Source organism: Taudactylus pleione, unplaced genomic scaffold (genome assembly GCF_031769625.1).
Source record: "Taudactylus pleione unplaced genomic scaffold, aTauple2 ptg000917l, whole genome shotgun sequence".
Taxonomy (NCBI): domain Eukaryota; kingdom Metazoa; phylum Chordata; class Amphibia; order Anura; family Myobatrachidae; genus Taudactylus; species Taudactylus pleione.
In genome coordinates this window covers 1091131-1105220 of record NW_028285318.1, presented here as the reverse complement: position 1 = coordinate 1105220, position 14090 = coordinate 1091131, and the positions used below count along the sequence as shown (strand labels likewise).

At 43.4% G+C, this 14090-nt stretch overlaps 1 protein-coding gene across 1 annotated transcript in view; it reads left to right on the top strand.

The window, feature by feature from the left end:
• Positions 1–14090, top strand: part of RETREG1 (reticulophagy regulator 1) — a 53622-nt gene that overhangs the window by 19090 nt on the left and 20442 nt on the right. The window contains exon 2 of the mRNA XM_088459631.1: positions 4815–4941. Within this exon, the coding sequence (XP_088315757.1) occupies positions 4815–4941 (127 nt within the window). The remainder of the gene's footprint in view (positions 1–4814; positions 4942–14090) is intronic.

Sequence of the window (14090 nt, the reverse complement as noted above, 5' to 3'; positions counted from 1 at the left end):
AGGGGGCAGTGGTTAGAAAAATGCAGGCGTGTCTTACCATTTAAACCCCATTACATGGGCGTGCATAAATTAGCCATTGCGATCACATACTGTACATACATAAAAGCTCTCTGCAGGTCAGGAGAGCCAATGTATTTGAGACAGGTCAGACCTCCCGCAAGGGCTGCATGGCTGCTCGATGTGCAATATTACTGATATTTAAGCTAGTATGCAACATCGTATGCAAATGAGAAGGCAGCAGTGGGCATCCCTATACTCGGGTAAGCTTTGGAACTATTAGCATATTTTCGCTGCTGCGTTCCGTGCGAAAACGCAGTTATGATCACATTGGTGTCCATCTCTGAATTGGGCCTTCAGTCGCTCACAAATATACCAATATCGTACAGCGGATTGATTAGTGTAGTCTAGCAAAGTAGATTTGTCACTCCCAGTTTTATTTAAGCGAATAAGACGCACACTTTAAGTGAGAAACATGCTTGCCGCAACCAAGTCATCCAGCACCTGGCACGCTGAGAGTGTATGAGTACATATCTATAGATACCCCAAAGGAAAGATACTCTTGTTATCAACTTATGACTGGCATGTACAGTGGCTTGCAAAAGTATTCTGGCCCCTTAAAAGGTCAGCAGATTTGTCTGTATTACAAATTACACTTACACAAATTGTTTTAGGCAGTTTTTTATTGTGTACCAGAAGCATCTAAAAAGTAAATGATCAAACTCATATTTTTTTTATTTTTTTTTGTATAACAACTGAAAAAATACTGCTTCCCTAAGTATTCACCCCCTGCAGGCTAGTTCTTGGTAAAATCACCTTTTGCTGCAATAACCGTTTTCGCAAAACCTTATCCCACATTTTAGGTGGGTTACTTTAATGTTTTCTAGCAAACTACAAACCTGCTTTGATGTGGGTTTTCTTCAGTAATGGCTTCTCTCTAACCACCCTCCAATACAAGTATGCAAAGCTCCTGAGTTGGTTGATTGGTGCTCCTCCTCTCCAGTCTCAGCCACTGTGCTCTGTAGCTCCTTCAAAGTGATAGTTTGTCTCTCTGTGGCTACTCCTACAAGCAGCAGTGTAGCCATAACTTTGTGGGCACCATAGCAATGTTTTCAAAGGGCCCCTACCCTAATTCCAGAGGGAATAAAATATCCCTACTATGTGATGGTAGTTGCTTTCTGGGAACTGCAGTGGCATTGTCCTCAAATGACTACGAGGATCAATACCCTCTCAGCCAATCGCAAACAGTTTCATGTGCTAGAAAATGAAAATGAGATACTGTACCTAAAACTGCATGAATACGGCACTTTTAGGTACAGTATGGAAAAAATACATAGATACAAAACAAATATTCACGCCAATAATGCCTATCAATTACTCCCCTGTCTCCAGTGAGGTCTGCAGAAAACATAACACAAACTTATAGTTCACACTAAGCAAAACAGTTGTTTTCAGTACTAGTCCTCACTAATACAAATCAGAATATATCTAGCACAAAAGAAATATAAGATATATGTGTTAATATTTTGAACATTTACATTTAAACTTGCAACCAATGTCAGGATCCCTACACCAGGGGCATATCTATACTTTGGCCAGGATGGCACTTGCCAGGGGCGCCGGCCGCCAGGGGGCGCCACCTGGCAGTGCCACCATAGCAATAGATGCGCTCTGCAGTGCTGTGGACAGATAGGTTATGGTGTGCTGGGCACCCGCTGGAGAGGATAGGTAGGTAGGGTGCGGGTGGCCACAGCCACACTGGGCACAGAATGCTGACCCGGCCGCTGCTGCAAGTTTTGTTTGCCGGGTGCCCGCTGCGGTGTATATCAGCGGCGCACCCGGCTGTCCTCACTTGCTGCTCTGAGGGTTGTGTATATAGATCCCCTTCAGTAGGTACATCTACGAAAGGGGATCTGTCCACAACCCTGCTGTGAGCTCTGCCCTGCCTCCCTCGGCTCCCGCATGGTGCAGTGACTCATCTCCCAGTGCAAGGGATCGAGGAGCTGTTCGGCGCGGCACAGCACAGAGAGGTCACAGGTCAGTCTCTTCTTGTTAAGGTGCATACACACTAGACGATATGCTCCCTGAGCGATATCGTTTAGTGTGTCCCCGGCAGGCTGTGCTCAATGTCGTTCATGACATTGAGCACAGCCGCTGAACGATATCATTAGCGATATCGTTCAGCGCCGGGCTCTCTCACCCATTCCCTGACATGCAGCAACCTGACGAGGTCGTCAGGTTGGCCTGCATGTCAGCCCGATGAACGAGGATGACGAACGACCCGCGGGAACGCGCGTCGTCGTCATCGTTCATCTTTTTTGTGTTAAAAATGGACGATAAAGTGGACGACTGAACGATAACGATATCGTTATCGTTCAGTCGTCCACTTTAATCGCCCAGTGTGTACGCACCATTAGTGTTGGCAGGGTAGGGGGTGGTGGTGTGTGTGTGTTATTAACAGGTCAGTGACAGTCTCTTGTTAGTGTTGGTTGGGTGGGGAGGGGGGTGTTTGTGTTAACAGGTCAGTCTCTTGTGTGTGTTTGTAAGTATGTAGTGTGTATGTTATGTGTGTGTATGTATGCTGTGTGTGTGTTTGTTAGTATGTAGTGTGTATGTTATGTGTGTGTATGTATGCTGTGTGTGTGTGTGTTTGTAAGTATGTTGTGTGTATGTTATGTGTGTGTGCATGTATGCTGTGTGTGTTTGTAAGTATGTTGTGTATATGTTATGTGTATATGTATGCTTGTAAGTATGTCATGTGCGTATGTATGCTGTGTGTGTTTGTAAGCATGTTGTGTATATGTTATGTGTATATGTATGCTTGTAAGTATGTCATGTGCGTATGTATGCTGTGTATGTGTTTGTAAGTATGTCATGTCTGTATTATATGTGTGTATGTTATGTGTGTATGTATGCTGTGTGTGTTTGTAAGCATGTCATGTCTGTATGTTAAGTGTGTATGTATGCTTGGAAGTATGTCTAGTGTGTATGTATGCTGTGTGTGTGTGTTTGCAAGCATGTTATGCGTGTATGGTATGTGTGTATGTATGCTGTGTGTGTTTGTAAGCATGTTGTGTGTATGTCTATATATTATATATATATATATATATATATATAGTTATTGAACACCCCCCCCCCCCCTACTGTGTGGTAGGGGAAAATGCAAGAGAGAGGGGGGGGGGGCGCTGTCCCTTAGCTTGCCAGGGGCTCTCAGACCCCTAGATACGCCCCTGCCCTACACTTGTGTCTATGCTTCAGACATCACTGAACTGCAGTTAGTCATGTGCTCTCATCTCACTGTTTAAGAGACTGGTTTGAAATCGACACCTTAATAGATTTAGGCTACCAGAAAGAAGCCAGGATATATTAGGCGTTAATATATTTAGCTTTGTCCTGGTAAGTACAAGCACAGAAAAATTCTTATTGTTTTCATACAGTGCATTTATAGGTACTTTACAAATGCACATAACACTGAACACTGTTATATTTAAGTTATATGTGAAACATTTGTTTTTTAGTTCTTATTACTCTGATTTACCATGAAATAAATCATTGACGCTTCATGCTTAAAAATTGTATTAGTTTGAGAACAATGTTTGTATCTATCACCTGTACTACAAGCGTGGCTAATTTTTCTCCTTGAAGTTTTGTTGCATTGATGCTTCTATATTGCATGAAATTATCAGTGTCCTCTTCTTGAAATTGTTCATGTTACAGCTATGCCTTAAATGCTGCAGTTTGTGTTTCCAAAAGGGTTATACTGTATATGGGATGATATGATATGGTCCCCCTTGTAAATAATGGATAGAAGAAGTCACTAAAAAGTTCTGGGTCCACATTAAAAAAAAGTACAGTTCTCTGTTCGAACGGGATCACAAAAGTGATCTGATCCTTGACCCAGTTCTACTTGGACCCACTAAATTCAGATGTTCTCATTTCAGAAATCTGCACCCGCACAATTCTAATGAAGTGATAATCTCACTGATAAGAAGCAGTGACATTCAAACTCACTGTTTATATAGATATTTATATATATATATATATATATATTAGCATTATACACTGTATACTGTATAAGGGTAAAGGAATATGTGTGTTAGTATAATACTTTTTCCTGTATTCGGCTCAATATAGAAATGTTCAGAGAAAATTTATTGATGAGTACTAATACCTATGCGATCCTTCAGCTTTGCCTCTTGTATGATTTAAGCTGGGTACACACCTAAAGATTTTCTGTCCAACCATCCAACTAGTTTATTGGTTGGAATGAAAATCTGTTAACGTACGGGAGTAAATGATGATCAGCAAATGCCAGAAAACAGATGAAAATGGTCGTTCAAACAAGTTTGTTAAATGTTTGATCTAAACAATTTGTTCAAACAACAGTTTTTGTCCATTTTCCGTCATTTGGGAGCAAATTGCTGATTGTCAATTGCTTTCATACCTTACCAGATTTTCATTCCAGCCAATCAACTAGTTTGATGGTTGGACAGAAAATCTTTAGGTGTGTGCCCAGCCTTAGAATCACCTTTCAGGTCAGCTTGAAAAGTGCAAAGTTAAATGACTATAAAAACAATAGTTAGCATTCTTACAGAATAGTAATAATCTACTCCAATACTGTATATACAACTGTACATACTTTAAACTTCAGATTTGGTAATTCCATTGAATTTTAGCACACTTCACTTAGAACTTCACATTTTGTGATAGATAGATAGATAGATAGATAGATAGATAGATAGATAGATCCCTGCTTTGATATTACTGTTGTTACATGTGACGGTTTACAATTTTTAACATTTGTTTCTTTTGCTTAGGTGGGAGGCGATCAGCTCTGATTCAGAATGCAAGCCGAGACTCAGTCAGTGCATTGCAGAGTCCTGGTCGAGTTACAGCACATTTCTGCAGGAGCTGTCTCAATTTAAACATCAAAATCCAGGCAAGGTAAGAGTGTGCTCATCTACTGGATTTAGGAAGACTAATGTAATATGTTGCTGTATCAATATATTCTCTTTTTAAGCGGTAGTTATATCCGTGGCATAGCCAGCTTTTGACGGGAAAAGGAGCGAAGATGGAAAAATAGTCTCTGCAGGCCCCATGCATGGAGATACCCCTCACCCACCACCCATCTGTGACACTATGCCTTTCCTCCTATAATTCCTCTTACTCTCCATCACTCCCGGACACAATACAGTACCTCACTAACAGAAACACCCTTTCCAAATTCTGTAAAAAAAAAAAGAGATATTTTTATTTATTAAAATAAATTCTCCTACTTCTCAATGGCACATGTCGCTATTCATTCTTCCTGCTGCTGGCTGTATTTCTCTGAGGCTTTTCTCTATGTATGTTTGTGCCCCAGGGACGTGTAGACAGGGAAGGCAGAGCCTCCCCTGTCATACTTCTGAGATTTAAACTAGAAATTATTAGAATAATACAAAGAATAACTTCTAAACATCTTTTTTTGTTTATTGTAATCATTTTTACAGTTAATATTCGCCAGCTTTGTGGAGCTCCCTGAGACTACAGGGAGATGAGAGATGAGGCAGCAACAGCTCAGCCTCACTTCTGTATAGTCAGACACTGCTTGCAGAACAGGGGCCACACCACGGTCAGTAAGCTGCACAAAAAGAGAGCTAATAGAGGCATGTCTCAGACTATAGGGGGGGGGGTTCCTTGAGCACTGATGGACACTTTGGATGTGTCATGTGACCAGGATGTGCACTGTAGTGTTTAGTGATCGGAGCTCAGCAGCAAGAGAAGACACAGCGATGCAGGTAGGAGAATCAATGAACACTGAAGCTTACTGTAGAGATGGGAGAGTTACAGTGAGTAGGGGGTGAGACAGGCTCCCATCACTCAGACCCATCTCCATGTTTGCCTCCTCAGCTATTGACCTTGCAGCACGTCACTGATGTGCCCCTATATCTCTTATGTGCTCCCTATGCCTGAATGTGCCCCATTATATCTGTATGTGCCCCTATGTCTGCATGTGTCCCCCCTATGTCTGTATGTACCCCACTACATCTGTATGTTCCCTCCTATGTCATATGCTGCATGCTATTCACTTCTTAAATATGCTTTAATCCCCACCCCACATCTGTAAGTTGTTAAATAATAGCCTCAAACCCCCCACCCCCACCCCAATCTCCTTTCTTTGAGTTCTAAATTTGCTCCAAATAGAAGCCTGCCACCACCATGGTGCAGCACCAGAAATCTTGTTCCGGCACACTCATGTTTTTGGCCCCCCCCCCCATTCTCCCTGCTAGGCACAGACCGGTCTGAGGCTCTCAGCGTCATCCCCCGTGTCTCTCAGCCACATTGCCCCATTTCTCTCAGCCTCATCCCCCCGCTGTCTCTCAGCTTCGCCCCACATGTGTCTATCAGCCTCAAACCCCCCGCATCTTTCAGTCTCATCCCATCCTCTGTCTCTCTGTCCCACCCCCCTCTGACTCTCCAGCACATCCCCCTCTGTCTCCAAAGCTCTGTGCCATCAGCACCATCTGCTTCCATGTCTTGGTATCTCTCCACCACCACTCACCACGACTCCTAAGCCACCCTCCCTACGACTCTCCAGGTCACACTTACCATCTGCTTCTCTTCGTGGTACTTCTGCCATTCATCAGAGCGAAGTCATGACATCATCTGCTGTACGCTGGGAACAAAAAGCAAAAAATTATTGTGCAAACACCAGGCCGCTGTAAACTAATATATTCCATAGGGGGAGGGTGATATATAATCACTTTGATACGGTGAAAGGAGCAGTCACAGGAAGTATTCTCCCTCGCTTACGCTTATGCTGGGTACACACTTTGTAATGGTTGAGGCTCTGTCAAGCTGGAGGACATGACTTTGGAGGAGTCTCTTACACTTTCTGCATAACTTTGCAAGCAGCAACATAAAAGCACAAATTCACTACTTTAATTATTGATATACCGGAAACAGTATAATGACGTTACTGGTTACCACATGTACTATTCTGCCCTGCTCGCACTGTTCACTGTTTGCTCACTGCTGGACCAAGCACAGTGGCTGTCACGTTGAGTCGAGTAATGCTGGGTACACACCTGGCTAACTTGTTTGCCGACCCACGGATCTGCTGACCTAGCGGTCAATTGGTAAGCCAATACACACTTACCAGTCTACCGCTGGATATGTCTGGGCTGACATCACAACTGGGCAGACATTAAAATTTGCCTACCCAATTGAGATGTTAGTGTCAGCGGACCCTGCAGTAAGTGTATATAGTTGGCAGGTCTCTCGTACACACAGTCAGTTGCACCGATATACTGTATATCTTCAAGATATCTGTATCAGCTGTCCTGCAGGGCTGACGAGATATGTTTATGAATGACGTCGTTCACAGACATATCGTCTGTACACATGGATAGATGCACTACGCGATGTGTAATTTGTAGGCTGAACGAACTGCATATTGCATAGTGTGCACCCAGCATAAGGGTAAGTGAGGGGGAATACTTTCTGCGACTGCTCCTTTCACCGCATCAAAGTGATTACATGTCACCCTGCCCCTTCTGGTATTTATTAATTTAAAGCAGCCAGTGACCAGAATGCAGAAGGAGGAATGGAGAGTCACGAGGTGAGCTGTGAGCCCTATCTCTGCCATCTGTGACAAGATTTGTCAGGAATAGCCCAGCTGACTTTTAAACAATCACTCCATATTTGTAATTAAGAAATCCATACAGTAAAATCAAAAGATGAGAATTCAAATTACTATAGGGAGTAAATGTAGTTGACTATCATTTCAAAGTCTGCACTAGACACTGATTGAAAGCAATCAATCAATCAGTCAATAAGCAAATAGCTTTCATCTGGATAGTGCAAGTTAGACAGGCCAGGTATCTCATCGGTTGCTATGGGTTATTTCACTATTTTCTAAGTCCCAGCGACAGATATGTCCTGATACACCTATCATATTTCGCCCAGCCGGCAGCCTACCCCAGACCCGCCTGCAGAGCTCTCACAAACCCCCACAGCAGGAGGAGCGATGACACGATTCACGCTGAATCGCATCATCATGGCCCTGCCCCCTGGTTCATAGTGTTGGTAATCTCATCCAGCCCCTGATGATGAATAGACACCTCAGAATGTAGACATTGGTGTCTGCAATGCTACTATAGCATCATTGTAACTTTGCCAATGGTCAATTTAATGACTATCACTTAAATTACATTCGCATGTAAGGATGATAAAACCATTCTGCCACAATGTATGACTCCCTTAATTAATTAGAATACTTTTAAATGTTTTATTAGCACAATCCAGTTCAGCATCATGTTTGCCATAGTGAGAGATACTGTCTGCACACTTGACATATTCCATCAAGTCATTATAACCTGCCAATTTGTAGTGTAGTAACACAAAGCATGTCAGCAAAAATGCATTAATAATGTAGCAAGCAGATGAGTCAGGTAATGACATCAAATAAAAGTTGCTTCAAATGCAATCCAGTGACCTATATACATGCTAAACAAATTTTGTAAGGAAATGACCCCTTTTATACTGCAAGCTTAAAACATGAGACAAATTGGCATTATATTGAGTGTGATCTTCTTAATCAGGAAATACAGTCAGGTGCATAAATATTGGGACATTGACAGAATTTTCATATTTTGGCCTCTATTCACCACCACAATGGCTTTGAAATGAAACAAACAAGATGTGCTTTAACTGCAGACTTTCAGATTTAATTTGAGGGTAATTACATCCAAATCAGGTGAACGGTGTAGGAATTCTAAAGGTTCCTATATTGCCTCCCACTTTTTAAGGGGCCAAAAGTAATGGGACTATCAACTCAAAAGCTATTTCATGGACAGGTGTGGGCTATTCCCTCGTTATTTCATTATCAATTAAGCAGGTAAAAGGTCTGGAGTTGATTCTAGGTGTGACATTTGCATTTGGAATCAGTTGCTGTCGACTCTCAATATGAGATCCAAAGAGCTGTCACTATCACTGAAGCAAGCCATCATTAGGCTGAAAAATCAAAACAAACCCATCAGAGAGATAGCAAAAACATTAGGTGTGGCCAGATCAACTGTTTGGAACATTCTTAAAAAGAGAGAATGCATCGGAGAGCTCAGCAACACCACGGAAAACAACTGTGGTGGATTACAGAATTATTTCCCTGGTGAAGAAAAACCCCTTCACAACAGTTGGCCAAATCAATAACACTCTCCAGGAGGTAGGTGTATATGTGTCAAAGTCAACAATCAAGAGAAGACTTCACAAGAGTGAATATAGAGGGTTCACCACAAGATGTAAACCATTGGTGAGCCACAAAAAAAGGAAGACCAGATTAGAGTTTGACAAACAACATCTAAAAAAGCCATTATAGTTCTGGAACAACATCCTATGGTCAGATGAGACAAAGATCAACCAGAGTGATGAGAAGAGTATGGAGAAGGAAAGGAACTGCTCATTATCCAAAACATATCACCTCTTCAGTGAAGCATGGTGGTGGTAGTGTCATGGCGTGGGCATGTATGGCTGCCAATGGAACTGGTTCCCTTGTATTTATTGATGATGTGACTGCTGACAAAAGCAGCAGAATGAATTCTGAAGTGTTTTGGGCAATATTATATGCTCATATTCAGTCAAATGCTTCAGAACTCATTGGACGGTGCTTCACAGTGCAGATGGACAATGACCCGGAGCATACTGCAAAAGCAACCAAAGAGTTTTTAAGGCTAAAAAGTGGAATGTTATGCAATGGCCAAGTCAATCCCCTGACCTGAATCCGATTGAGCATGCATTTCACTTGATGAAGACAAAACTTAAGGGAAAATGCCCCAAGAACAAGCAGGAACTGAAGACATTTGCAGTAGAGGCCTGGCAGAGCATCACCAGGGATGAAACCCAGCGTCTGGTGATGTCTATGCGTTCCAGACTCCAGGCTGTTATTGCCTGCAAAGGATTTGCAACAAAGTATTAAAAAGTGAAAGTTAGATTTAGGATTGTTTAGTTTGTCCCATTACTTTTGGCCCCTTAAAAAGTGGGAGGCACATATAGAAACCGTTGTAATTCCTACACCGTTCACCTGATTTGGATGTAATTGCCCTCAAATTAAATCTGAAAGTCTGCAGTTAAAGCACATCTTGTTTGTTTCATTTCAAAGCCATTGTGGTGGTGAATAGAGGCCAAAATATAAAAATTATGTCAATGTCCGAATATTTATGATCCTAACTGTATGTAAAGAAATTAATACAATATAATGTACCTTTGTGCAGACAATATACCTGGTGGTAAGAGAGAGTGCCATTACGATGATCTTATAATATATTCATTGCCGTAGAGGGTATTTATAGGAAAGTCAGTGGGGGCGATTCAAATGTTTTGCCGGCGTTTTTTTTTTAAGACGCCTGACGGAGGAATTCAATTGTTGGTCCATCAGGGTGCGATAGCCGCCGGCGCCTGCATTTCTGCTCACACCCTCACTACTGTGATGGCATATTACTGGGTACTATTACTGCTGTGATGGCACATTACTGTGCATTATTACTACTGGGATGGCATATTATGGAGAACCACTGCCACTATAATGGTACATTACTGGGCTACTACTACTGCAGTTGCACATTGCTGAAGTTCTACTACTATTGTGATGACACATTACTGGGTACTATTACAATTGTGATGGCAGTCATGGTACCGTGTGTACGCACCATTAGTAATGTGCTACAATGATGGCACATTACTAATGGTGCGTACTCATGGTACGATTAAAATGCACGATCTTAACTATAACGATATCGATCATATCATTATAGTTCATATGGTGCATTTTTCGGTGCCTCCAACCCACCAATGACCTGCCATGCGTGGGCATGTATGGACGATAAAGATATTGTTCATTTACAGTGCATTCAGGCCAACCTGGTCGATATCGACCAGGTTACTATAGGGATCGCGGGTCGTTGGCCGTCGTTGATGGTGTGCTGGATGATCGATATCGATCATCCAGCACACCCGGGAGATCGTTCAACTATATCGTTGACTATCGTCCCGTCTGTATGCACCATTAGAACTACTACTACTGTGGTTGCACATTTTTCGTACACTACTACTACTATGGTGGCATATTACTTAGGACTGCTACTGTGGTGACACATGACTACTTCTACTATGGTAGCATATTACTGGACACTACTTCTGTGATAGCACACTAGTTGATACTACTATTACTGTGATGACATTACTGGGCACTACTACTACTATTATGACACATTACTGAGTACAAACACTAATATGATGGCACATTACTAAGTACTATTAATACTATGGTGGCACATTACTGGATACTACTACTGTGGTGGCACATTATTTATGTATACCACCATAGCTGCAATATTACTGGGCACTTATAATACAGCTGACATATTGCTGGTCATCGCTGCTACTGTACATATTATGGGGCATCCATCGTGTCTTTGACACAGTACATAAGATAGATGGAGGACAGGACAGATCACACAACAAAATACTACCCTAATTCCTGAACATTAGTGTGTCTATTCATGGGTGTGAGAATGCTGCTGCTGTGTGACTCATAGGTACAGTAGATAGAGTGATCTACATAAAACAGTGAAGTATTTAGGTAAACATGTTATGAGAGTGAACATAATAGCATAACAAAAAGTCAAGAGTGAGAACAAAGGCATACACTGACTCACATGGTCATAAAATAAATATTATATGGGAATTAAGTGGCTTGACAAAACAGTACTACAAACTATTACTTCCTGCTGTATATTTGATGTTTCTGACTATGGGCCTGATTCAGACCCACTCGCGAGCGGCTGTCCGCTCGCAAGTGGGTCGATGTTCTGGACTGAGCATGCGCACGACGGAGGGAGCTCCGTCGTGCGCATGTGCCAGACGCGACGAGCGAAGGAAAGTCCTTCGCTCGTTGTGTCCGATCAAAGGGGGCGTGCTGTCAATGTTGATTGACAGCACGCCCCCTTTGGTAGGCGTGCCGGGGGCGTGCCTCCCTGACGGGGGCGTTCCCACGGGAACGCCTCCCGTCAAAAGCCGGCCCACTGACATCACTAGTGATGTCAGTGGGAGTGATTTTGGCTCTGATAGAGCCAAAATCACTCCGGAGCTTGCGGTTGAAAACCTCAACCGCAGGCTCCGGCTCGCAATTTCGATGGTCGCGATGGTCTCGACCATCGCGGCCATCAAAATGCACGCTCGTATAGCCTGTGGGTGGTGACCCACAGCTATACGAGCGTCCAGAAGGACGCTCCATTTTCATGGAGGCCGGCCCTCATTCAGAGCGTGCGCTCTGCTCAGAGCGTACGGCTCTGAATGAGGGCCTATATCTGCGGGATGTAGTTAATTTACCGGCGCCCTGGATGCAGTCAGAATCCCGACCCGGGACTAAAGATAGATGTCAAAATCCTGACGCCTATCTTTAGCCCGACGACGAAATCCCGATAGCTGGCATTCTGAACGAAGGTAAGCGGGGCCCTGTAAGCTGTTAGCTGCGGGGGGGAGGGTAAGTTTTAGGGGCCCCAGGGGGAGATTACGGTTAGACACCCCCCCCTCCACTCCCCCGCGGAGGGATAGGGTTAGGCTATGTGGAGGGGGGGTTAGGTGTAGGCACACCCAGGAGGAGGTTAGGGTTAGGCACACCCTAGGGGGAGGCTGGGGTTAGGCACCACCGGGGGGAGGGTAATGTTAGGCACCCCTGGGGGGGGAGGTTAGGGTTAGGCACCCCGCAGGGGGAGGCTGGGGTTAGGCACCCCCGGGGGGAGGGTAGGGTTAGGCACCACCAGGGGGAGGTTAGGGTTAGGCACCACTAAGAGAGGGTTAGGGTTAGAGGGGTAGGGTTAGCATACTTACCACCCCTGTCGGCATCTTCATTCTTCAGGTTTTCTGCATCAGGACTTCATACCCATTCCATATCTGCAAGTAGTCTACTGATGCTGAATGTACCATGCAATCATATATAGCATTTCAATGCCACAACCACCCCATAATGCACCACATGCCTCATAATACCACCACATCATCCAACCATTTGCTTCATAATGCTACATACTGTACAGTAATATCAAAACTATAATTGCCACCGTATGCCTCCGTATATTACCATGCAGCCAGGACCATGGGGACAAGGGGGACAGTGGGGACAGCTGCTCCCCACCCCATGATTTCTGTTGGGTGGGCAAATACTGTGTTTTTGTCCCCCCATGAACTTCTACACAAAAGTTAATGGGAATTAATTAAATGAAAATGGGAAAGAAGCGATAATAGCTTTTTTTTTAATGCGTCAACTGTCGTACCAAAAATGAAGTTATTTTCATGTACTGTATACATTTTTTTCTTGCAGATGCTTTTTTTCTTTCTTAGAAGCCCCAGTCGCGGGAGGCTCTCGATTTTTCGGGTAATCCGCACCCCCGGTGTAGTAGGCACTTCTCCCGCATTCCTAAGAAAAATGTTGGTGTTGGGCTTATAAATGACCAATTCAAATATTAAATTAATTAATAACTGGGCATGGCAGAAAATAGAGTCAAGACACCAAATATATGATCATGAAATCTCTCTTTATATATTATTTAGCATTTGCACCAATATTACAATGACAAATATTTTAAAAATACTTCTCTAAAAGAAGTCTATACAGACTCGTCTAGTGAAGTAGGCAGAATAGGGAGAATTTCCACAGCGATGAGGGGGTCTCTGAATAGGGAGCGGGGCTTAATTATGCTATTCTTCAAGAATCGCGTCATTTGGCCCGACCCCTATTTAAGTATGCGCTAATCGCGGCAATTTAAAGTGAGGGGGCGGAGCCCACCGGCTTCTCTTCCCCGGCCTTCTCCCGGGGAGGAAAAAAAAAAAGTAGGTAAGTATGGCATAGAGCCAAGGCGCCCGGAGCAGGCTCATGTCACTACCCTATAGTAGTCCTTGGCCTTTTCGTTCCTACGTCCCTCCATGCAGCTACTATATCCCTTATACTAACATTCACCTTATAATGCTATTGTCCACTTTATACAATATTTCATAAAATGATACACATCCCCATACACTGACAGTACCCACCCCTGCTTATTGCCACTGCTGCTTTCAGA